This window comes from Phyllobates terribilis, unplaced genomic scaffold (genome assembly GCF_046119375.1).
Source record: "Phyllobates terribilis strain yellow unplaced genomic scaffold, ASM4611937v1 Scaffold_11__3_contigs__length_659146591, whole genome shotgun sequence".
NCBI classification, from domain to species: domain Eukaryota; kingdom Metazoa; phylum Chordata; class Amphibia; order Anura; family Dendrobatidae; genus Phyllobates; species Phyllobates terribilis.
In genome coordinates this window covers 111,424,912-111,448,454 of record NW_027362771.1, presented here as the reverse complement: position 1 = coordinate 111,448,454, position 23,543 = coordinate 111,424,912, and the positions used below count along the sequence as shown (strand labels likewise).

Genomic DNA, 23,543 nt, shown 5'->3' with positions numbered 1-23,543 from the left:
AACATGCCTGAGGCTCTTTGCTTCAGCTGACTAGTCTTGGGCAGATACCTGGTAGCTTCTCCCAGACTGACAGAAGTCTTTTTGTGTGTGTGTGTGTGTGTGTGTGTGTATATGTGTGTGTATAGATATAGACCTGTCAGGAAAAGGAATCAGGGCAGGGAGAACCTGGCTAGGACCTGCCTAAAGGCCCCGTCACACTAAGCGATGCATCAGCGATCCCGACAACGATATGACCTGTCAGGGATCGCTGGTGCGTCGCTATGTGGTCGCTGGAGAGCTGTCAAACAGGCAGGCTCACCAACGATCAAGGGAGCAGCGATATCGTGGAAAAAATCGTTCCACGATGTCCTGCTCCCGGTTACCAGCCTGCTGCTGAAGCAGGAGCAGGCTCGTAACCATGATAAACATCGGGATACTAAGTGCGCGTGTGCCCCTAGTAACCCGCTGTTTACCATGGATACCACTCTGCTACCGTGCGCGGGAGGTTACCGTTCACCTTAGCAGAGTCGTATCCATGATAAACATCGGGTTACTAGGGGCATACGCGCACTTAGTAACCCGATGTTTATCTTGGATACGACTCTGCTAAGGTGAGCGGTAACCTCCCGCGCACCGTAGCAGAGTGGTATCCATGGTAAACAGCGGGTTACTAAGTGCGCGCGTGCCCCTAGTAACCCGATGTTTACCATGGATACCAGCCTGATCGTTGGTCCCACTGGTCACACACAGCAATGTGTGCCGGCCAGCAGGAGGCCAACAACCAAAAAATGGTCCAGGACACTTTGCAGCGATCAGCGACCTCACAGCAGGGGCCTGATCGTTGCAAAGTGTCACACATAGCGACATCGCTTGTGAGGTCGCTGTTGCGTTACCAAAACCTTGACTCAGCAGGGATCACGCTAGCGATATCGCTATGTGTGACGGGGGCTTAAGTCTAGTCAGCCAAGAAGACACAGTTGCTGGCTGCCTTTCCAAAGTATGTTTACTCTGAAACACTACAGCGTTTCAGAGAAAAATATACCTGGCTGTAATTGCACAGCCAGTGTTTGATTTATGCTGCCCATGGTTCAGGCAGCATGAATCAGATGAAAGGTTCCCTTTAAATGTGAACCAAGAAATGCACAGATAATGACCATTTTTTGTTATATTTTTAAGGAGGAGTTATAGAGACAAGTTGAAGTTTTGGACTCATTGTGTCCTGGGAACATTGATTGTATTTACAGTCATCTCTTTCTTTGCTGAACAGGTAACTTCTGCATGCACACCCTATTTTTGTTTTTTTAGGCAATTTCTCTATTTTCTTCAAATAGGTAAACTGCAGTTAATAAACACAAGGATAAATAGCTTTATATGTTTCTTTACTGCCCTTTTACACTTGCAGATTTTCTGAGCCAAACAAAATTTTATTGATATAGCAAATCAGTCAGAGCATGTTTATCACTATTTACATGGAAATGGTTATTATAATTGTTTGTCACCATACGTTTTGCATTATTACCAGCACTAGATAAACAGTTGAAACCAGAAGTTTACATACACTATATAAAAAGACATATGTATGTTTTCCTCAATATCTGACATGAAATCAGAATAAACCTTTCCTGTTTTAGGTCAATTAGGATTACCATAATGTTTAATATTTGCCAAATGCCAGAATAATGAGAGAGAGAGAGAATGTTTTAAGACATTTTTATTACTTACTGCAAAGTCAAAAATTTACATGCATTTCATTAGTATTTGGCACCATTGCACTTAAACTGAATGACTTGGGTCAAACGTTTGGGATATCCTTCCACAAGCTTCTCACAATAGTTGGTCGGAATTTGGGCCCATTCCTCCTGACAAATCTGGTGTAACTGATCCAGGTTTGTAGGTCGCCTTGCTCGCACCTGCCTTTTCAGCTTTGCCCATACATTTTCAATAGGATTGAGATCAAGGCTTTGTAATGGCCCCTCCAAAACATTGACTTTGTTATCCTTAAGCCGCTTGGTTACCATTTTGGCAGCATGCTTCGGGTCATTGTGCATTTGGAAGACCTATTTCCGCCCAAGCTTTAACTTCCTGGCTGATGTTTTGAGATGTTGCTTCAGTATTGCCACATAATCTTCTTTTCTCATGATGCTATCTATTCTGTGATGCATCCACTGCGCGCTTTCCTAATGAATGAGGAAAGGGAAAGTGCACTATGGATGCTTTGTGTGACCCCACCCACAGCCTAGCATCCAGTGCGGGGAGCGCGTCACTGATGTCACGCCTCACTTGACGTGACATCAGCGCAGAAGGAAGAGCCGGTTGCAGCCAGGGGTCACGTGATGCCTGTGAGCGGTCAGCGATAGTGCCGCTCACAGACAAGAAGGACAACTAAAGGTATTTACCCTGTGCCGATAACTGTTTTTGTAATTATATTGGGGGACATTGGGGCTATTGTAAAAAGTAGTGGACAACTCCTTTAAAACATTCTCTCTCATTATTCTGGCATTTGGCAAATATTAAGGTAATCCTAATTGACCTAAAACGGGAAAGGTTTATTCTGATTCCATGTCAGATATTGAAGAAAACATACATATGTATCTTTTTATATAGTGTATGTAAACTTCTGGTTTCAACTGTATATACAATGTATTAGCCATATGAACATTTTGGATCTTGACTGGAAAAACTTGCACCATACAAAGTTGTTTTTTTTGTGTGTTAGTTTTTATTTCACCTGTAGATACTAACAAGGGTTGAATTTTATTCAGCATATCTATTAAAAGTTATATTTTAAAGAGAGCAAGATATCTTCTGTGAGACTTCTAAGTGTTGCACTCCGGTCTGTGAATCTCTCTGATTAATGCCCTCCTTGCCCGGGCTGAGAGTTCTGGTGGACTGCCTTCTCTTGGCAGCTTTGTTGTGGTACCATGTTCTTTCCAAGGGGGAAAGAACATGATATTGGGATATTTTTTTATAACTTGCACTTCCCAATAACTTTGTCCCCGACTTGTTTGGAGATCTTGGTCTTCATCATGTTGTTTGATTAGTGGTGCATCTTGCTTAACCCCTTTACGACCTATGACATAGGTTGCCTCCCCCTTTCTTAGCACCAGAGTCCGCACCTTTTCAGGCACATGACAGCTGATTTCATGAACTGACGTGTGCCCCTAACAGCCGCAGATTGAATTGTGATCCACCCTTGGCAGTTAACATGTTATATGCCGCTGTCAGTGTCTGTCTCCGGAAGCGCGTCATTAGCTCTGCCCATCGGCGCCCGTCTCATGAACGTGTGGCGCCGATGGGTTGGAATGACAACCCAGGGTCTGCAGGAGACCCCTGTGGTTGTCATTGCCGAACTGCTATGAGCACCACCTCGTGGTTGGCGCTGATAGCAGTTGAGCATTTTTGTTACACATAGCAGGGCTGAAGTAACACAAGCGATCAGAAGATTGCTGCGTTATGTCTCCTAAGGAGACTATTGATGCATGTAAAAAGAAAAAAAAAAAAAAAAAAACATTTTTAAAAATATAAAAAAATGAAAACCATATAAAATTTTAAATCACCCCCCATTCAAAATAAAACAATAAAAAAATTCAAAAATACACATTTGGTATCGCCACGTACAGAAACACCTGATCAAAATATAAAGAGAATTAATTTGATCAGTAAACTGCGTAATGAGAAAAAAAATCAAAACTGCAGAATTACGTTTTTTTGGTCGCCGCAGCATTGCAATAAAATACAATAACAGGTGATCAAAACATCGTATCTACCCCAAAATGGTATCAATAAAAATGTCAGATCGGTGCTCAAAAAGTAAGCCCTCAGCCGGCCCCAGATCCCAAAAAATGAAGATGCTATGCGCTATGGCGCCATACATATTTGTTTGTGTTTGTTTTGTTTTTTTCACAAATTTGGGATTTTTTTTTCACCACTTAAAAAAGAACCTATACATGTTTGGTATCCACCCAACTCATTATGACCTGGAAAATTATAATGGAAGGTCAGTTTTAGTATTTAGTGAACATGGTAAAAAAAAAATTGTGTAATTGCACTTTTTTTTTGCAATTTCACCGCACTTGGAATTTTTTTTTCATTTTCCAGTACACTATATGGTAATGCCAATGGTGTAGTTCAAAAGTACTCGTCCCGGAAAAAACAAGCCCTCACATAGCCATAACGACCAAAAAATAAAAAAAATTACGGCTCTGGAAAGAAGGGGGGCAAAAAACAAAAACGGAAAAACCCATGGTGGTGAAGGGGTTAATGGTGTTGCAACCTCTATGGCCTTTCAGAAAATGTGTGTATATACTGACAGACCATGTGACACTTACACTGTGTGCAGAATTATTAGGCAAATGAGTATTTTGCTCACATGATACTTTTTATACATGTTGTCCTACTCCAAGCTGCATAGGCTTGAGAGCCAACTACCAATTAAGTAAATCTGGTGATGTGCATCTCTGTAATGAGAAGGGGTGTTGACTAATGACATCAACACCCTATATAAGGTGTGCTTAATTATTAGGCAACTTCCTTTCCTTTGGCAAAATGGGTCAGAACAGAGATTTGACTTGTTCTGAAAAGTCCAAAATTGTGAGATGTCTTGCCGAGAGATGCAGCAGTCTTGAAATTTCCAAACTTTTGAAGCGTGATCACCGAACAATCAAGCGTTTCATGGCAAATAACCAACAGGGTCGCAAGAAGCGTGTTGGCCACAAAAGGCGCAAAATAACTGCCCATGAATTGAGGAAAATCAAGCGTGAAGCTGCCAAGATGCCATTCGCCACCAGTTTTGCCATATTTCAGAGCTGCAACGTTACTGGAGTATCAAAAAGCACAAGGTGTGCGATACTCAGGGACATGGCCAAGGTAAGGAAGGCTGAAAAACGACCACCTTTGAACAAGAAACATAAGATAAAACGTCAAGAATTTGTCAAGAAATATCTTAAGACTGATTTTTCTAAGGTTTTATGGACTGATGAAATGAGAGTGACTCTTGATGGGCTAGATGGATGGGCCAGAGGCTGGATCAGTAAAGGGCAGAGAGCTCCACTCCAACTCAGATGCCAGCAAGGTGGAGGTGGGGTACTGGTATGGGCTGGTGTCATCAAAGATGAACTTGTGGGACCTTTTCGGGTTGAGGATGGAGTGAAGCTCAACTCCCAGACCTACTGCCAGTTTCTGGAAGACAACTTCTTCAAGCAGTGGTACAGGAAGAAGTCGGTATCGTTCAAGAAAAACATGATTTTCATGCAGGACAATGCTACATCACATGCATCCAACTACTCCACAGCGTGGCTGGCCAGAAAGGTCTAAAAGAAGAAAAAATAATGACATGGCCCCCTTGTTCACCTGATCTGAACCCCATAGAGAACCTGTGGTCCATCATAAAATGTGAGATCTACAGGGAGGGAAAACAGTACACCTCTCGGAACAGTGTCTGGGAGGCTGTGGTGGCTGCTGCACGCAATGTTGATCAAAAACAGATCAAGCAACTGACAGAATCTATGGATGGAAGGCTGTTGAGTGTCATCATAAAGAAAGGTGGCTATATTGATCACTAATTTTTTGGGGTTTTTGTTTTTGCATGTCAGAAATGTTTTTCTAAATTTTGTGCAGTGATATTGGTTTACCTGGTGAAAATAAACAAGTGAGATGGGATTATATTTGTTTTTTATTAAGTTGCCTAATAATTCTGCACAGTAATAGTTACCTGCACAAACAGATATCCTCCTAAGATAGCCAAATCTAAAAAAAACCCACTCCAACTTCCAAAAATATTAAGCTTGGATATTTGAGTCTTTTGGGTTGATTGAGAACATAGTTATTGATCAATAATAAAAATAATCCTCTAAAATACAACTTGCCTAATAATTCTGCACACAGTGTATATTGCACATAGGTGGGCTTCCTTTCACTAAGCATGGGGCTTATGAAGGTAATTGCTTGCACCAGATATGTTTAGGGGCTTCATAGCAAAAGGGGTGAATACATATGCACATGTCAATTTTTAGTTATTTGATCCCATAAATTAAATTTATGCCTATATTGTTCTCACTTCACCAACTTAGACTATTTAGTGCTGATACATAACACACAAATCAGATTACAAAAATATTTAAACACAGGTTGTAATGTAATAAAATAGGTAAAAAGCCAAGGGGGTGAATACTTTTGCAAGCCACTTTACATCCCTGGAATCCGATTTTCTGCCCATACACTATGCTGTTCTCAGATTTCATAGCAAAGACCTGTTGACAGATTCCCTTTCGTGTCCAGTGTATTTCTATGAAATGCAGCTTCACACAGCTGAAATCTGACACGGAAAGGGAAGAGAGTATGATCACACATGATACACGGAGACTGTGCAGTATGAAGCTATTTCACAAAAAATATACTGAGACTCTGTAATGTACAACAGGGGACCGCAGACCTATATCACTGATTTATCAGTGACTGCCATTACATAAGAGCAATAGCAAGGTGATAACTTTACTCTCTGCAAAGCCAGAAAACTACTTTGCATTAGGGAAGCCATATCAGAGGGAAGAAGGAATCAAGACCGAAATCAAATGAAATCAGCTAACACAGATTATACTCGAGTCATACACAGAACCTGCATTATAAAAAGTGCTTCTTTAAGACCTACTATTTCTGCACATCATCAGTTCAGATAGCAAACACAACTTCAGTACGTTTCTTACAGAAGTAAGTTTGTAATAGGGAAATAAAGTAACTTTCACAGCTGAAATGTAAGTCACCATTTAAGTAACTCTTGAAAACACATCTCTTTATTATGAGTTTTTTTTTACTACTTACTTGCCCAACATGTCATTACCCCTTTCCGCTGTGTGCATCTCTCGCCAAATGTGAGGGTACGGAGTGGGCTGAGGAGCTGAGCCTGCACCAAACTCTGCAGATGTTGGCTGTTTTACAGCCAGCATCTACCTGTAACGACAACAATCGCTGCTGTCAATTTCTGACTACGATATTTCAGGTATACGGTCACAGAGACGCATCATTCCTTGCGCCCATCACCCCACTCAGCAATGTGATCTCAGCGTGCCAGTGGGTTGCAATGGCAGCCATGGTCTTGCTGAAGGCCCACATGGCTGTCATATTGTCAATACTGTGAAGCTCAGTCACGGGCTGGACTCCATAGGAGACGATGATTTAACTATATACTGTAGCATATAGAAAAAATGATCTACGTGAAGATTGCTTGCTCAAAAGCTTTACACAGCATTAAAAAAGCATAAAAATTCAAATCCGCCCTTTTTTCTCCAACAAAAATAAAGAATCTCTATGGCCGTAACAGTTTCTGCTTTGACAATTATTTAACCTATACCATAGATGTAAAGCATTTAGAAATTCTAGAATTGTCATCGTACCTCTCCAAGAATAAAATAAAGAGCGATCGAAGCCCTCCAAAACTGTATATATAAAAATGTCAGCTTGCTGTACAAAACACAAACCCTGACATAACTCCATTGATGGAAAAGTAAAAAAGTTCTGGGTCCTAGAATAAGGCAACACAGACAAAGTTTTGGATTTTTTACAAGTAAAATAAAGTTATCACAATAATCTTGCTGACCTGGACAATCATGTTGCCAGATCATATTTACCGCACAATTAATTCAGTAAAAACAACGTCAGAAGTGCATTATTTGCCGTTACACTGAAGTTGGGATTATGTTCCGGTTTTCCAGTGTATTATATAATAAAACTAATGGTTTCACTCAAAACTACAACTCAACTCCCAAAAAATTCAAGTCCTCATCTGGCTATTTTGACTGAAAAATAATAACGTTTCTAAGACTTTTGGATGAAAAGGAGGAACAAAAAATTAAAGAGCAAAACAATATTGGCCATGGCAAGGAGGGGTTGAAGGTTACCTTTCAGCTCCGATTACCCTCTAAACTGTCACCTTGTATGTGGTGCACCCTATTTGTACATCCCTTTTCGTGATTTATTAATAGGATTGACCAACTTTAAAACAGGAGTCGTGCTATACAAATTATGGGGTGGCTAGGCGGGGGTGGGAGTGGACGACATTGATTTCACACTACACATGCCCAATGAGGTAGAACGTCATGAGCACTGCAAAGAGCGGACTATGACTTCGCACTTGCAAATCATGTCAGTCACATCCATAGGGGTTTCTTACATGATGAGAGGGAAGATTCTCCCGGGAAAATCAACACCCCTCAAACCCCCAACTAGTCACCCTATAAAGTGCTTAGTGCAACCATGGTTTTAAATAGAAAATATAGTCCAGTAAAGACTAGGTGGCAGTTTAGGAGTGCTAGGCCAGCTGCCAGGTTCCCTTACTTACTTGTAAGTTATCAGTAACTGAATCATTTTTATGCTCCACAGTTAATTGCACTTAAAAGAAAGATTTTTCCCAGAAGAAGAATGCAGATTGAAATCAGCCCAGGAAGAAGTAAAGTGTAAGACAGGACTTGCTGCTTATAAGACTACCTCATTACCAAGTATGTGACTGAATCTCAGCAAGACAGAAGACAAAAAAATGTTCTATGGCACAAACAGCATGAGAGGGGTTGAGAGTTCTGGCTGCGGTTAGGTGGTTTCACTTAATAGGTATTATCTCATGGAGGGAACATCCTGCACAAGCATTCTGCAATGAGCATGGATGACGGGAATGTAGCATGTCCAAGCCACTGGAATATAATATGTGAGAATCTTCTAGCGGTCACGGCTATGCTTTGAACTTCTCAGTTTAAAACCAAAGGATTATGAAACGACAACAACACTTTTATGTTTGGTGCTGTAAAAGTGGCTGTCCAGTGATGGCATTTTGACATAGACATTTTAATAACTTAAAGAAAATGAACTAGTTACACTCCAATTTGTACTATTCTGCTTCTCTTCCACAAAAATGGCATCCGTATTAAAGTTGTGACCAATGTCCAATTGTGTGACATGGGAATGTATTTGTTTTGCCTATGTAAATACAAGTCAAGTGCCTGTGTACAGATAATAACCTTTTGTCATCTTTGTGACTTAACTGTAATGTATTATAATGAAGAATTAGAGACATTGATTTGCACTCCAATATAATGGTTTTGCTTCACATAAATTGAGCTCTTTACTGTACAGAAAGCACGTCGCAGTTTTGTGCATGTATGGATGTTAAAACCATTCTTTCTCCACATCTCTGCTCCATTTGCGACTCACTTTGGAATTTGATATTGGGAGACATTTACTTCTTTAATTAAAATAACCTACCTGTAAATCTGTAAGGGGATAATGAAGCTATACTGTTGGCATAGAAATTAAATTGTCTGTCTACGTGTAAATAATTTTGGAAATCAGTGTTTTTAATTATCGAAATTATTGTGAAATAAAATTTGTGTCAAGAAATTCTACTTTCTTACTGTTTAACATTGTGAGAATGGTAACTTAAGCTACTAGAACTAATGTCTGTTTTACAGCTGCATCATTGGGCTAAACTGCATCATTTACAAAAGAAAACATTGATCATTAATGGGGTTGTCCGATACCTCTTATCCTCTTTATAAATATCTATTGTTTGTTTAGCTCTAACAAGTGTTGTAATATGTTTTGTTATAAAATTCCCTACACAGCTAACCCCATATATGTGCTTTTTTGCTTTTCTTCCTGTGACATTTAGTTTGATTCTCAAACAAAATTTCACAGGATAGCCCTGCAGTTACATCTCCACAGCTTTTAACACCCCCCTGAACAGAACACCATCAGAGGGCGGCGTTGCAGTCATTTAACACAGCTTCAGTTACCGCCATCCCCTGATGACATCCTGTGGGGTGATGGAGAAGTGACCTGACCGAAGCTTCTGACTCCACTGCCAAAGGCTGCCACCATACGAATAGTCATCACGGATGACTCCGCTGTCACTCACCCTGCTTCTATCACCGCCTCCTGATGAATATTTGTTTCAGGGGTCGGTGATAAAAACTGTGTGGCTCTGCGTTGTCACTCACACTGCTTCTATCACTGCTCCCTGACTATTCATTCCAGAGAAAGAGGTGGCAGTATCAGAAGCAGGGACCGTGGCGGCAGGGACAGAAGAAGTGTGGCAGCGGCCACTGAAGATGCGGACGGCGGGGACAGTAGCTGAAGACTTACTTCTCCATTACCCTCCTAAAATGGAACATCATCAGGGGACAGTGGTGACCGAAGTTGTAGTAAGTGACTGCAGTGCCATCCCCTGATGACATTCTGTTTCAGGAGGAGTGATAGAAGCTGCAGAGAAGTGAGTACAGGGTCATCCTCATGTTACATCCTGTTTGAGATTCCTCTCAAACTAAACGTCACGTGAAGTAAAGGGAAAAAAAGCAGCTGTAGGGAATTTTCTAATTAAGCCCAAACCACTTTTGTAATTTGCTTTAAGAAAAATTTATAAAGTGCATTATAGTTATCAGTCCATCCCTTTAAGACCACTCTATATTTTCTCATAAATTTAGTCAATGAGACCAAGAATATTTGGTAAATAGATATCTTGCACCTGTCCTGGAAGAATAATTTAAAAAAATTCTCCCAACTATCTCATCGGCATTAATATTTAGCCGATTATATGTTAATCTGGCAGCAACTTACTGCATATAGAACAAAATAGGTGTGCGATTGAACTGAATCTACCCATTTCATAGAACCCTCTGTTGTTGGGGAACATTTCTGTGGCAAACACATCTCAGTATGAAGCACTATCCATCTGTCAAAAATGCTGCAACTTTGGTGAAAACCGTAGAAGTCTTTTCCATTTCTCTTTCTTGGAAACATCTTAAAAATGTATCTTGTGTTACTTCCATTAGATTGCTAAAATCTAACAAATATATGAATAATAAGTTATCTCTACAGTATACTTTTAACATTTATAGCTTACCTGAAATATTATCTCCCACGTCTTTTCTTGATCCTGCATCTAGGATGGCACTCGCATTCAGTCAGTGACAACCTGGAGCAGAGCCATGTTTCTTCTGACAGAACTTTGTCTTGTAAGCTTAACTCATTCTTATTAATAGATATGTTTGAAAAATTATCAAATAACACCAGGGCTCTGGTTTCTGTGACTGTCAAAAGCAAAACCACTGGTGGGTCCCAAAGACTACTGATATGTGACTGCTAAAAATGGTAGACCCCTTATTTACCATTAAATCAGATGTATAAACTTATATCTTATGGTTAATAAAGGAGGATTTTTGGTACGCACCGTAAAATCCCTGTCTCGGAGCCTTCATTGAGGGACACAGGAAACCACGGATGTATGCTGCTGCCACTAGGCAGAAATAAAAAAGGCTAACTCCTCCCCAGCAGGCTATGCCCACTGACAGGGAGAGAACTAACCAGTTTGTAAGAAAGAAGTAGGAAAGGAGGTATAAAGAGATTACCCTGAGATAAATCAACAATGGCACAAATAAGGGCGGGTGCTGTGTCCCCCAATGAAGGCTCCGAGAAAGGGATTTTACGGTGAGTACCAAAAATCCTCCTTTCTCTATCGTTTCATTGGGGGACACAGGAAACCATGGGACGTCCAAAAGCAGTCCCTGGGGTGGGAAGAGACAAGTACTCAAAAGGTAAGGTCGGTCCACTGCTGCATGAGGGACCTCCTATTCAGATTGGCGTTGCTGAGGCCGAACAGAGCTACCGTGTAGTACAGGAAGGTGTAGACCGAAGACCAAGAAAGATGACCAGTTCCTGGAGAGATAGGAAGATTTTGGATAATCTTGGGAGTGTCCCCCTTCGGGTGAGAAACTGCGGAGAAAAGCAGAACAGTGAGTTCAACGGAAAGAACCAGACTGTCTAATTTAGCGCTCCACCCTGATGTAATCCATGGCTGGGAAGATAAGACGGGAGAATCATGGACTTCGCGGTAGCCTTTGACTGTGAGGTCCTAAATGGCAGTTCCCAGGCCGGGGAACAAGTGTCCCTGGACACTTCGTACTTTCGACAGGTGGAGAGCTTAAAAGAGAAGAGGATGCCTCCTCCCATACAGGAAAAACTTCGCCCAGGGGTAAGACGAAGGGTCACCCTGTCCCATGTTTTACACTGTCCCCCCATATTACTGAATATGCTTATGTAGAGATGATCGAAGGGGGAAAACAGGAAAGTGAGATGGTAACCAAAGAGTCCAACTTTGAAAGGGAAGGATCGAGGACTCTTACCGTGGGAGCCTTGGCGCCTACGGAGGTAAGATTCCACACACGATAGGAGTAATCATGACACCTGTCAGGCTGGAGTAACGACCGCCCATCTCATGACACCAGTCAGGCTGGAGTAACGACTGCCCATCTGAAGTGAAAACTCTGATGAGGAAAAAAACTTTACCTGTCTCATGAAATGTAAACGACCGACTGGTCCGTGTTACACTGGACAGGCCAGCTTGAGGAAGGGCCATCATATCCAGAATGGCAGAAGTTCTCTCGTCGAAGGAGAAGATACGGTAAGGGACACGGCATTAAAGGGGCCCTTGTCAGGTAGGCGGCAGACTACTCAGGATGTGGAGTTAGGGATCCATCCTAAGGCGTTCGGGAAACAATAGTCCGTCTTGGTCTTAGGTGACAATCCTGAAGGGAGGAAGAGAAGACGAGTACCTGCACGAGGGAATCATGAATCCAAGCTGCATTTCCCAAGATGAGCTCCGTTAACCAATTAACCTGCAAATGTTGGGCGCTGCCGACATCTGTAGGGAAAAAGAAAAAGCAGAGACAACAACTCATGTAGAGGCATTCCATGACTTCCTATAGGAGCCCGGAGGGAAAAATTGGCCAGGAGCTTGGACCTACTGGAGCAATCCTGAAAGCCCCATAACGGCAAGCAGAAGCAGTCACGAGGACTGAACCTGCGACCTGACGATGCAGAGATAGCCAGCGGCTTGTAACTGTTCATGGAGAGATGAGGACAAAGCCATGGCGTGGCACCACGTACAAGACATTAACGGACGAGGCTACTGAAAAAGGATACAGAATGAGCGGGCTGAGAGAATCCGTTTCCGGGATGAACAGAGGCCTGTTCCTGACACGCACCAGATACCAGGTCTGCAATACCATCAGGACTGGAAAGACATCATGACGTAACTGATGAAGACTTGAAGTGGTGAGTTCCTGAGGAAATAAGGTGTTGAGTACCGATACACAAACAGGTTGAGGATCATGGATCGATTATTATACAGTAGGTAAAAGCAGGACGCTGCACTGTAAATGCGGATAAGGAAGGTAGTAGGTCTAATCCGCTATGGATAACAGCCAGAGAGCCAGTAATAGTTAACATAGATAACCTTTACGTAGATGTGGCTCAGGGCAGAAGAGAATGTCAGCCATAGGGAAACAGGGCTAATTGGTCTGACCTACTGCAGTATGTTGAGAAGATAAGACAGTTGACGCATAAGTAACTCCCTGTAGCAAAGGTAAGGGTGGATGATGGCCTATCTGTCCATAAATAGCAGTGGTGATATAACACCCTGCTCCTGAGTCCTACTGTAGACTGTAGAGGTGCTGCCGAATAGGACGGGTTACGCTACATACCTGCGAATCCTATGCCTAGGCACAGGGAGTGCGGCTCCTGTATATACCTATACGGGAGTGCCATGCGATGCGCAGTATCCGAGGAATCCGTTAGAGGAAAAGGGCTGCTTACCTGATCTGGATACCTTATCCTGAAAAGTCTCCCCTGTCTGCAGGGACTCTCCGATGGATTCTTCATGGATGAAACGTCTAGCCTTCTGGAGGTAAACCGAGGGCTGCGTGGGAAAGGTAGTCTTCCTGATTAAGTGTGCTGATAGCTGTTGACCAGCTGTGCATCATGTCCTGTAACCTAAGAGTGGAGATTTAAATGGCAGGGGATTAGTGACAGATCCCAGATTGCCTCTGGGAGAGAGGAGTGGGAATCATGGAAGGGAACCTGGGTGGTGGTCCAGACGTTGAGTGGGAGTGAACCCGCTTCTTCGACCTGTTTAAGGTCGGTCATGGCTGCAAGTATCTGATTCAGGAGCAACTGATCAGAGCTGCAGAGGCAGACATATTATTAGTAAGCCGCATGGGGTCCTCAACCAGTGACTGAGATGCGCCTGCTTCTAAGACCTAAGCAAGGTTCGTCATAGCTGCATGCGTCTGATTCAGGAGGAATCAGAGCTGCAGAGGCGGATGGATTATTAGTTATCCGCAAGAGGACCTCAACCAAAGAATGAGATGCGTTGGTTAGGTCAGTATTGACAGAAATAGGGAGGCAACCTACTCTGAGGAGGGGGTGCGCTCTCATCCCTGGCGGCGAGGGGGCTCCCGAGAGACTTGTATGAATCTGGCTGTGGTCAGAGCAGGGACACTTGGTCTGTAATGATGAAGTCCATAAACCCATACAGCTCAGAGTCGGGGATGATTCAAATCCTATGGTTCTGCAGTAAGATTCCTGCATGAGGGAGAGCACCTTTCATTTGTATTATTTTATTTATTTATTTTTTTATGTAGGCATGACCATAAGCTTTATGGTTCTGGAGTCTACGAAACTATATGTTTGCAACAAGATGTCTCTGATATGGGTTTGGAATGAGATGTCCCGCAAACACTATGGGTTTGGAATGAGATGCCCCGCAAACACTATGGGTTTGGAATGAGATGCCCCGCAAACACTATGGGTTTGGAATGAGATGCCCCGTAAACACTATGGGTTTGGAATGAGATGCCCCGCAAACACTATGGGTATGGAATGAGATGCCGCGCAAACACTATGGGTTTGGAATGAGATGCCCCGCAAACACTATGGGTATGGAATGAGATGCCCCGCAAACACTATGGGTTTGGTATGCCGGGGGCTGTAGGCATCAGCTGTGCATGGACGTGTGGCTGGAGCTACGCCAAGGCTAAAGGCATCTGCAGATAAACAGGTGGTGCGGCTGGTCCATGCTAAGAGCCACAGAGAGCCGTGTTGATGAGCGGCGAGCATATATAAGCCGTGGGCGTCCGCAGACGCATGGATGTCGCGGCAGAGACTGTGGTGGGGGCCCAGGGCGCCGCACGGAAACCGCGGCAGGAGCTGAACCGGGGTCGGCAGGCAGCCGCGCGGGTGTTGTGGCCAGGGCTGTGAGGCCGCAGTCAGATGGGAACTGCGGCTGGAGACATGCTGTGAGCCACAGACAGGTATATAGATGTAGTGGCAAGCGGGCTAGAAGCTACTGGCATCCAGAGACGCATGGATGCTGCGGCCGGAGCTGAGCTGAGGCCCACAGGTAGCCGTACTGATGCTGTGGTCAGGGCTGAGACCGGGACGGTCGGAGGCCGCACCGATGCGGCCGGAGCCAAGCTGGGGCCAGCAGTCAGCCTCGCGGATGTTGAGGCCGGGCTGTGAGGCCGCAGTCAGATGGGAGCTGCGGCTGGAGACATGCTGCGAGCCACAGAAGGAATATGGATGTAGCGGCGAGCAGGCTAGAGGCTCCGGGCGTCCAGAGACGCATGGATGCTGCGGCTGGAGCTGAGCTGGGGCCCGCAAGTAGCGTTACTGATGTAGCCGACAGGGCTGAGACCGGGCCGCTAGGCAGCCGCACAGATGCAGCAGCTGGGGCTGAGCCGGGGCCCGCCGGCAGCCGCACAGATTCTGCAGCTGAGCCAGGGCCCGCAGGCAGCCGCACGGATGCCGCGGCCAGGGCAGGCTGTGCCAATGAGATGCACCTGGCGGGAATTGAGGGGGCTGGGCCAAAAAGAGCGCGCAGAGAGCCCGCGCTGAGAAGATGGTAAAAACCCCCGGGATTGGTTCAAAAAGATGCAGGGAAGGCACCGCGGCTATGATAGGCTAGGGAGAGAAGGGGGAGTGGCCTAAACGGAGCATGGAGCTGGGCCGAAGCCAGGGTCTAAATTTATTGGAAAGATTTGAGAGCGACAGGGATGCAAATAAACAAAAGCGCCAAACGCGCTAGGTGGTGCATATGACGCCTCTTGCTGACACATGTGGAGCCCTGCCGCCAATTACTGGGAGCTATGGAAGGGAGAGATACCTGCATCCAGATGTGGTCCCGACTCCTTCACAGTTCTGAAGACGGCATCAGGAGCCCCTGGGAATAAAAGGGGGTCACTTGAATCTTTGCGTCTTCCTTCCCGCACCATCTCTGGTCCCAGATGGTGCAGAAGACGGTGTCGACCCTGGGTGAGGGGAGGGTCAGTGACCACCGTCTTCCTCCCGGCCCGCTCTGAGGAGGTGTGTGTGTGTGTGTGGGGGGGGGCAGGACCATCCGCCATGAGCCGCTCCGAGACATGCTTGAAGTGTTGGAGGGAAAAAAAATGGTCCTGCCTGTTAGACAAGAGAGTGGACGATGTGGGCGACACCACACTGTTCTCTCTGTCCCAAAAAGGTGGGAAATCAGGGTGAGCTGTTACACCCGAAGTCACAAGCTGTATCTGAAAGAAAAAGAGCATTAGTAAAACACAACAAAATGGTAGAGATGGGTCTGAGCGCAGACCCAGATCTTGCCTCCTTGGACACAAAGCAAAAAATGGTTAGTTCTCTCCCTGTCGGTGGGTGTAGCCTGCTGGGGAGGAGTTAGCCTTTTTTATTTCTGCCTAGTGGCAGCCTCCTAGTGGCAGCAGCATACACCTGTGGTTTCCTGTGTCCCCCAATGAAGCGATAGAGAAAAGAAAGTTTCCTTACCTAATTTGTGATGCCTTTTTTTATTAAAAAATGGTGTCTCTATGAGATGTCTGCTTACATAGCTTTTTAGACACATTCAATACTTAGAGCAAATAGTTATTCATGTTGTCAAGTTCAAAGTTCCAGGAAATGGTAAGTTATTTCTATGCCCTAGTGTGGCCTGTTTTCCTTGTACACTTTCCAAATTAAGATACCCCTCTGTCAGTGCTCTTTTTCTACTGTGCAGGTAGCACAACCCTAAGGCCAAATTCAGACATCTGTGTATCAGTCAGGTTCTCAGGTTTCCTGACTCGAACTTGATAGGCTCATAGGCATATATGAGGTGGCCAAGTTCGAGTCAGGAAACCACTGGTCAGTCTGTGCATTGTGGTCTGTAGTCAAACCATAATTCACAGACGTCTGACCTATCAGTGACCCTGTTTATACCACTGAAAACTGATGTTCATAGAGCCGAGCAGTAGACCAAACAAAATGGTTGCAGAATAATCATAATAAACTTTGTTTTTTGTTTTTTTTTTAAATCAGAAAAAAAGTCAGACTAGATAATCTGTTTTAAATTGGTAAAAAAAATCCAGGAGATACATTAATTAAACTAAAACCAAACACTCATGTTGACATTACATACTATTTAAATTCAGTGGATAAGGGTAGCAGATATACTCAGCATATATCTATTAAAGGGGTTATCTGACTTTAACCCCTTAGTGACTGAGCCAATTATGTCCTTCCTGACCAGGCCAAATCTTACAATTCCGGCCACTGTCACTTTATGAGGTAATTACTCTGGAACGCTTCAACGGATCCCCCTGATACTGAGACTGTTTTTTCGTGACATATTGTACTTCATAATAGTGGTAAAATTAGTTCAATATGACTTGTTTATTTGTGAAAATATCGGAAATTTCGCAATTTTCGACCTTCTAATTCTTATGCCCTTAAACCAGATAGTTATGTCACACAAAATAGTTAATAAATAAAATTTCCCACGTCTAATTTACATCAGCACAATTTTTGAAACATTTTTTTTTTTCGTTAGGAAGTTAGAAGGGTTAAAAGTTGATCAGCAATTTTTCATTTTTCCAATAAAATTGACAAAACCATTTTTTTAGGGACCACATCACATTTGAAGTGACTTTGGGGGGCCTATTAGACAGAAAATATCCAAAAATGACACCATTCTAAAAACTGCACCTCTCAAAGTCCTCAAAACCACATTCAAGAAGTTTATTAACCCTTCACGTGCTTCACAGGAACTAAAACCATGTGGAAGGAAAAATACTTAACATTTTACTTTTTTTTTTCACAAAAATTTTGCTTTAGCCCCATTTTTTTTATTTTCACAAGAGTAACCGGAGAAAATAAACCCCAAAAATTTGTTGTGCAATTTCTCCTGAGTGCGTCAATACCCCATATGTGGGATAAAACTACTGTTTGGGCGCACGGCAGGGTACGGAAGGGAAGGAGCACCGTTTGACTTTTTGAATGCAAAAATGGCTGGAAGCAAGAGCGGACACCATGTCGCGTTTGGAGAGCCCCTGATGTGCCTAAACAGTGGAAACTCCCCACATGTGACCCTATTTTGGAAACTAGACCCCTCAAGGAATGTATGTAGATGTCTGGTGAGCACCTTGAACCCCCAGGTGCTACCCAGAAATTTATAACGTAGAGCCGTGAAATTAAAAAAAATCACATTTTTCTCACAAAAATGTACTCTTAGCCCCATTTTTTTTATTTTCACAAGGGTAACAAGAGAAAATGGGCCCCAAGATTTGTTGTGCAATTGCTCCCGAGTACACAGATACCCCATATGTACGGGAAGACTAGGCACACGGCAGGGCTCAGGAAGGAGTGACGTTTTGGAACGCAGACTTTGATGGAATGGTAGGAGCATCGTTTGACTTTTTGAATGCAAAAATGGCTGGAATCAAGAGCGGACACCATATTGCGTTTCGAGAGCCCCTGATGTGAGTAAACAGTGGAAACCCCCCACAAGTTACCCATGTTGGAAACTACACCTCTCAAGGATTTTATCCAGGGATATAGTGAGTATTTTGAACCCACAGGTACTACACAGAGTTTGATAACATTAGGTCAATATATTGTAAACTTTCATTTTTTTCACGAAAATGTAGTTACTCTGTCGCCTCATTGGGGGACACAGGACCTTGCGTGTTATGCTGCTGTCCACTAGGAGGCGACACTATGCTTATCTGAAAAAGATTAAGCGTGGCTCCTCTGCAGTATACACCCCCAGATGGCATCAGCCTACTCCAGTTTTCGCTTAGTGTCGCAAGGAGGCACACCTCAGACCTTCACTCGTTCCTCGCTTCAGCACGGGATTACAGATGAAGAAAAGAGGGTCTCTTAAGAGACTCTCGGCATGGCTCCTTCCTCTGCCCCCTACCAGGGGTGCACAGTTGAAGTTGAGATGGCGTATTCCCCATGTTGCTCCTTCTCCGGCCCCTCGGGTTCAGGCTTGAAGTTGAGACCCCCCCTCCTTCTCCAATTCCTCCAGTCTTGGGTCGAAGTTGAGGCGAGGAAAAAAGCCCTCTGATGGTGACAGCAGCGCCCTCGCTGGGGGTATTAGGTTGAGACACCATCAGGTAGGGCAGGGGTCCTCAAACTTTTTAAACAGGGGGCCAGTTCACGGTCCCTCAGACCATTGGAGGGCCGGAATATAGTTTTTAAAAAAAAACTATGAACAAATTCCTATGCACACTGCACATATCTTATTTTGTAGTAAAAAAAAAACAATACAGGAACAAATACAATATTTAAAATGAAGAACAAGTAAAGTTAAAGCAACCGGTATTTCAATAGGTAGGTAACTGTACCCAGCAGGCAGCATAGGTCCTCAATAGGCAGGTAAATATCCCCAATAGGCAGGTAAATGTCCCCAATAGGCAGGTAAATGTACCCAATAGGCAGCATAGGTCCCCAATAGGCAGGTAAATGTCCCCAATAGGCAGCATAGGTCCTCAATGGGCAGGTAAATGTTCCCAATAGGCAGGCTGTTTCCCCTTATAATGCCATATGCAGGCTGTTCCACCCCCCTTATAATGCCCCATGCAGGCTGTCACCCCCCCCCCATATTATGCAGCATGTCACCCCCCCCATATAATGCCCCATGCAGGATGTCACCCCCCCATATAATGCCCCATGCAGGATATCACTCCCGTCTTTATAATGCCCCATGCAGCATGTCACCCCCCATATAATGCCCCATGCAGCATGTCACCCCCCCATATAATGCCCCATGCAGCATGTCACCCCCCCGTATAATGCCCCATGCAGGATGTCACCCCCCATATCATGCCCCATGCAGGATGTCACCCCCCCCCCCCCATATAATGACCTATGCCTCCATACATTAAAAAAAAAAAAAATCCAATACTCACCTCACTTCTCACTTGCTGCCGCTGCTCTACTCTGGTCTGGACTCCAGCGTCGCGGGGGTGTCGTCCCGCTCTGCGCTGCCTGTGACGGCACTCGGGAGGGCGCGGTGTAAAGACGTCACCACACCCTCTGACCTGAGACGTCGCAGGAAGACAGCGGATCTGCAGAGGCACGGGGAGAGGTAAGTATCCGCCTGCCGGGGCCCTGAGCAAGCGGGGGAGAAGGGCGGGCGCTGACACCTCTCCCCTCTCCTCCGCCCATAGCCCGGCGGGCCGGATAAAAGTCCTCCGCGGGCCGCATGTGGCCCGCAGGCCGTAGTTTGAGGACCCCTGAGGTAGGGCATGGACGGCAGCAACTGCAGCTCTTACCAGCCAGCACACAGCAGCCGAGGACCAGCAACAATACACGAACCCCAGCTTGACTGCGAGATCCTGTAGGAGCCGGGGGGAGTGCAGGCAGCCATGGCACATACAGGCACAGGCCTTCACAGGCTCTGCACCTGCGGCAGCTTTTCACCTTAAGCGCCTAAGGGGGACTCTTTTCAAAGCCCCCCTTTCACTTATGCCCCCACCGCCATTCTGCCTTTCAATCCGGGGGGGGGGGGGGGTCCGGTTCTGATACGACCCCCTCCCCTGGACTACCGCGCTGGCCTGGAGCCCTTTTGGGCATAGAAAATAAATTTACACCGCCGCCCATTTTCCACCCCCCGGATGACGATTTTGACTCACTGCGGTGTCAGACAGGAGGCGGATCTAGGCTGCAGGGCGCGCATCTCCATAGCAACTGCCGCCCTTGCAGCGTTCCGCCCCCCCTTCTCCTTCATCTCTGCAAGCAGTGGAAGAACTTCGGAGGCCATAATAAGCTGCAGGACCCATACAGGCCAGCCAAGTCTCCGGGGAGGCACAGGACCAGGCTCTTTCAGCGCTGTTCACAGGGGCACATTGGTGGGGTAAGTTCACAGTCTGAGTGACCTCAGCTGTGAATTTTGTTACTCTGTATCCTCCTCTGCACAGTTAGCCCCCTTGCATAGGCACTCCAGGTGTACTATGCCGGGCTCAAAGTCTAAGAAAACCAGGCAGGACTGCTTTTACGCTTTCTGTACAGCCTGCAGTAATGCTCTTCCCAGCGGCAGCACATATCCGCATTGCAAGGATTGTACTCAGACTACTGTGCCAGAGTCCCAAGTAGCCCCTACCAACCCTTCAGTGTCTAATGCTACGCCGGAATGGGTCACTCAAATGTCACAATCTATGACACAGTCCATAGATAACATGACCTCCAAATTGCTTTAGGCTCTGCAAAGCCATACCTCGACTATGAATGCTACCCAACAAAGGGAAAGCCTGACTCAGTCACATACTGGCCCAGGCACATCCATGTCAAGGTCAGGCCGCAAGCGCACCCACAGGTCACGCTCATCTGCGTCATCCCATAGCACACGGTCATCCCGGTCTAGGGAGAGATACCGTAGTCCCAGGTCATCTACACAGTCCCCTACCAGGGACAGACATTTTATTTCTCCACACCAATCCCCGTCCAGAGAAATCCCCCATTCTGGGTCACCTAGGAGACACCTTAGTGATACACAGGAGTCAGAAGGCATCTGCGATTCTGATTCAGACAAGGAAACTGACGGATCCCTAACTCCAATCCCACCTAGCAATGCAGCGCTAGTTGAGGACATAATCTCGTCCATACATCGGGTGCTGGACATCTCTGATCCGATCCGGACGCACCGCAAAATAAGATTTCATTTGAAGGAGCTCTGAAACCGCCTAAGGTTTTCTTGTATCATCCAGAATTGAAATCTATCCTCACAAACAATTCTCACAGCCTCACAAGAAGCTTACCAATCGCAAGTTTCTGGAGACCCGTTACCCCTTTCCAAAGGAAAGAACCAAAGAATGGACAGACCCACCAGCAGTGGACCCCCCAGTCTCCAGGCTGGCAGCACAGACACTTCTTTCACTGCCAGATAGCTCAACCCTCAGGGATGCAGCAGACCGGCAGGTAGAAAGTATGGCTCGGTCAATCTGCGAAACCACAGGGGCCTCTCTAGCCCCCGCATTCGCTTCAGTCTGGGCAGCCAAGGCCATACTGGCTTGGGCAAAGAATCTACAAACTGGCCTCCAAGCTTCTGCCCCTGAACTGTCGGACCAAGCAGTTCAGATAGCAGTTGTGGCAGATTAAATGCTTCATGCAGCTCCGGATTCTGCAAGGGGTGCAGCGGGGGCAATATCACACACCATCACAATTCGGCATATCCTTTGGCTGCGTGAATAGAAAGTGGACGCAGCCTCAAAGAAGTCCCTCACGCACCTTCCATACCTCAGCGGTCGACTTTTCGGTGAAAGCTTGGACACGATGATATCCAATGCCACCGGGGGTAAGAGTACCTCTCTTCCCCAACTGAAACTCAAGCGCAATTATAACAAGCGTAACCAAGCTCGCTTCCGATCCTTTCAGAACTCTTCCGGCTGGTCCGTTTCACGGCCACCACAAAATAACAGCCGCTTCACACGCAGGGAAGACTCGAGGCCGACACAAAAGTTGGACAAATCCTGTCTGTCAAAGGCAGGCCACTCAAAGTCAAAAGGAGGAAAATCTAAGAATTTCTCCTCATCATGACTCACGGACTCAGGAAGACACCCCACCTGTAGGAGGCCGACTTTTACTCTTTCATCAAGTCTGGCTACCTATTACAGAAGACAGGTGGGTCAGGGAACTAGTGTCTTTAGGATACAAAATAGAGTTCACTTCCAACCCACCAAACAGACTCCTTATATCTGTTCCCCCAAAACAGCCAGTAAAAGCTCGCGCCTTCCACCAAGCGGTCTCATCGCTTCTTCAAGCACGAATCATAATACCTGTCCCCGCAGCCGAGCGCTTCCAGGGGTTCTACTCCCATCTTTTCGTAGTCCCCAAGAAAGGAGGAGGGGTACGGCCCATACCAGACCTAAAAACTCAACAAATATTTACGAGTACCTCACTACCGTATGGAGTCCCTCTGGTCAATCATTGCATCCATGGAAAAAGGAGAATATCTCGCCTCCATAGACATACAAGATGCATACCTGCATATACCGATTGCACCTGCCCATCAGAGATTTCTCAGGTTCGCAATCGACCAGGACCACTACCAGTTCGTGGCTCTCCCGTTCGGACTCGCCACGGCTCCCAGAGTGTTTACCAAAGTCATGGCAGCCACCATGCACGTCCTACACTCCAGAGGCATAGTAGTCTTTCCATACATGGACGATCTTCTCGTCAAGGCTTCTACCTTCATGGACTGCGAGCTCAGTGTCTCAATCACAATCGACACCCTGAGTCGCCTTGGTTGGTTAGTCAACACCAACCCCAAACCAGTCTCTGACATTCCTGGGCATGCTATTCAATACCTCCAAGGGCCTAGTGTTTCTCCCCAAAGACAAGGCACTGCCTCTCCGTCTAGGAGTTCGCACCCTTCTCAGCAAACCCCCTCGATCTCTCCGGTTTGCCATGAGAGTCCTTTGCAGGATGGTGGCGGCAATAGAAGCGGT

At 45.5% G+C, this 23,543-nt stretch overlaps 1 protein-coding gene across 2 annotated transcripts in view; it reads left to right on the top strand.

Moving 5' to 3' along the window:
- The window catches only part of GNPTAB (N-acetylglucosamine-1-phosphate transferase subunits alpha and beta), a 107,908-nt gene extending 98,548 nt beyond the window's left edge, over positions 1-9,360 (top strand). For both annotated transcript variants that reach the window (XM_073651513.1, XM_073651514.1), the window contains exons 20-21: positions 1,156-1,246; positions 8,353-9,360. In XM_073651513.1, the coding sequence (XP_073507614.1) occupies positions 1,156-1,246; positions 8,353-8,430 (169 nt within the window). In that variant the 3' untranslated portion in view covers positions 8,431-9,360. The remainder of the gene's footprint in view (positions 1-1,155; positions 1,247-8,352) is intronic.
- The last annotated feature ends 14,183 nt before the right edge of the window (positions 9,361-23,543 follow it).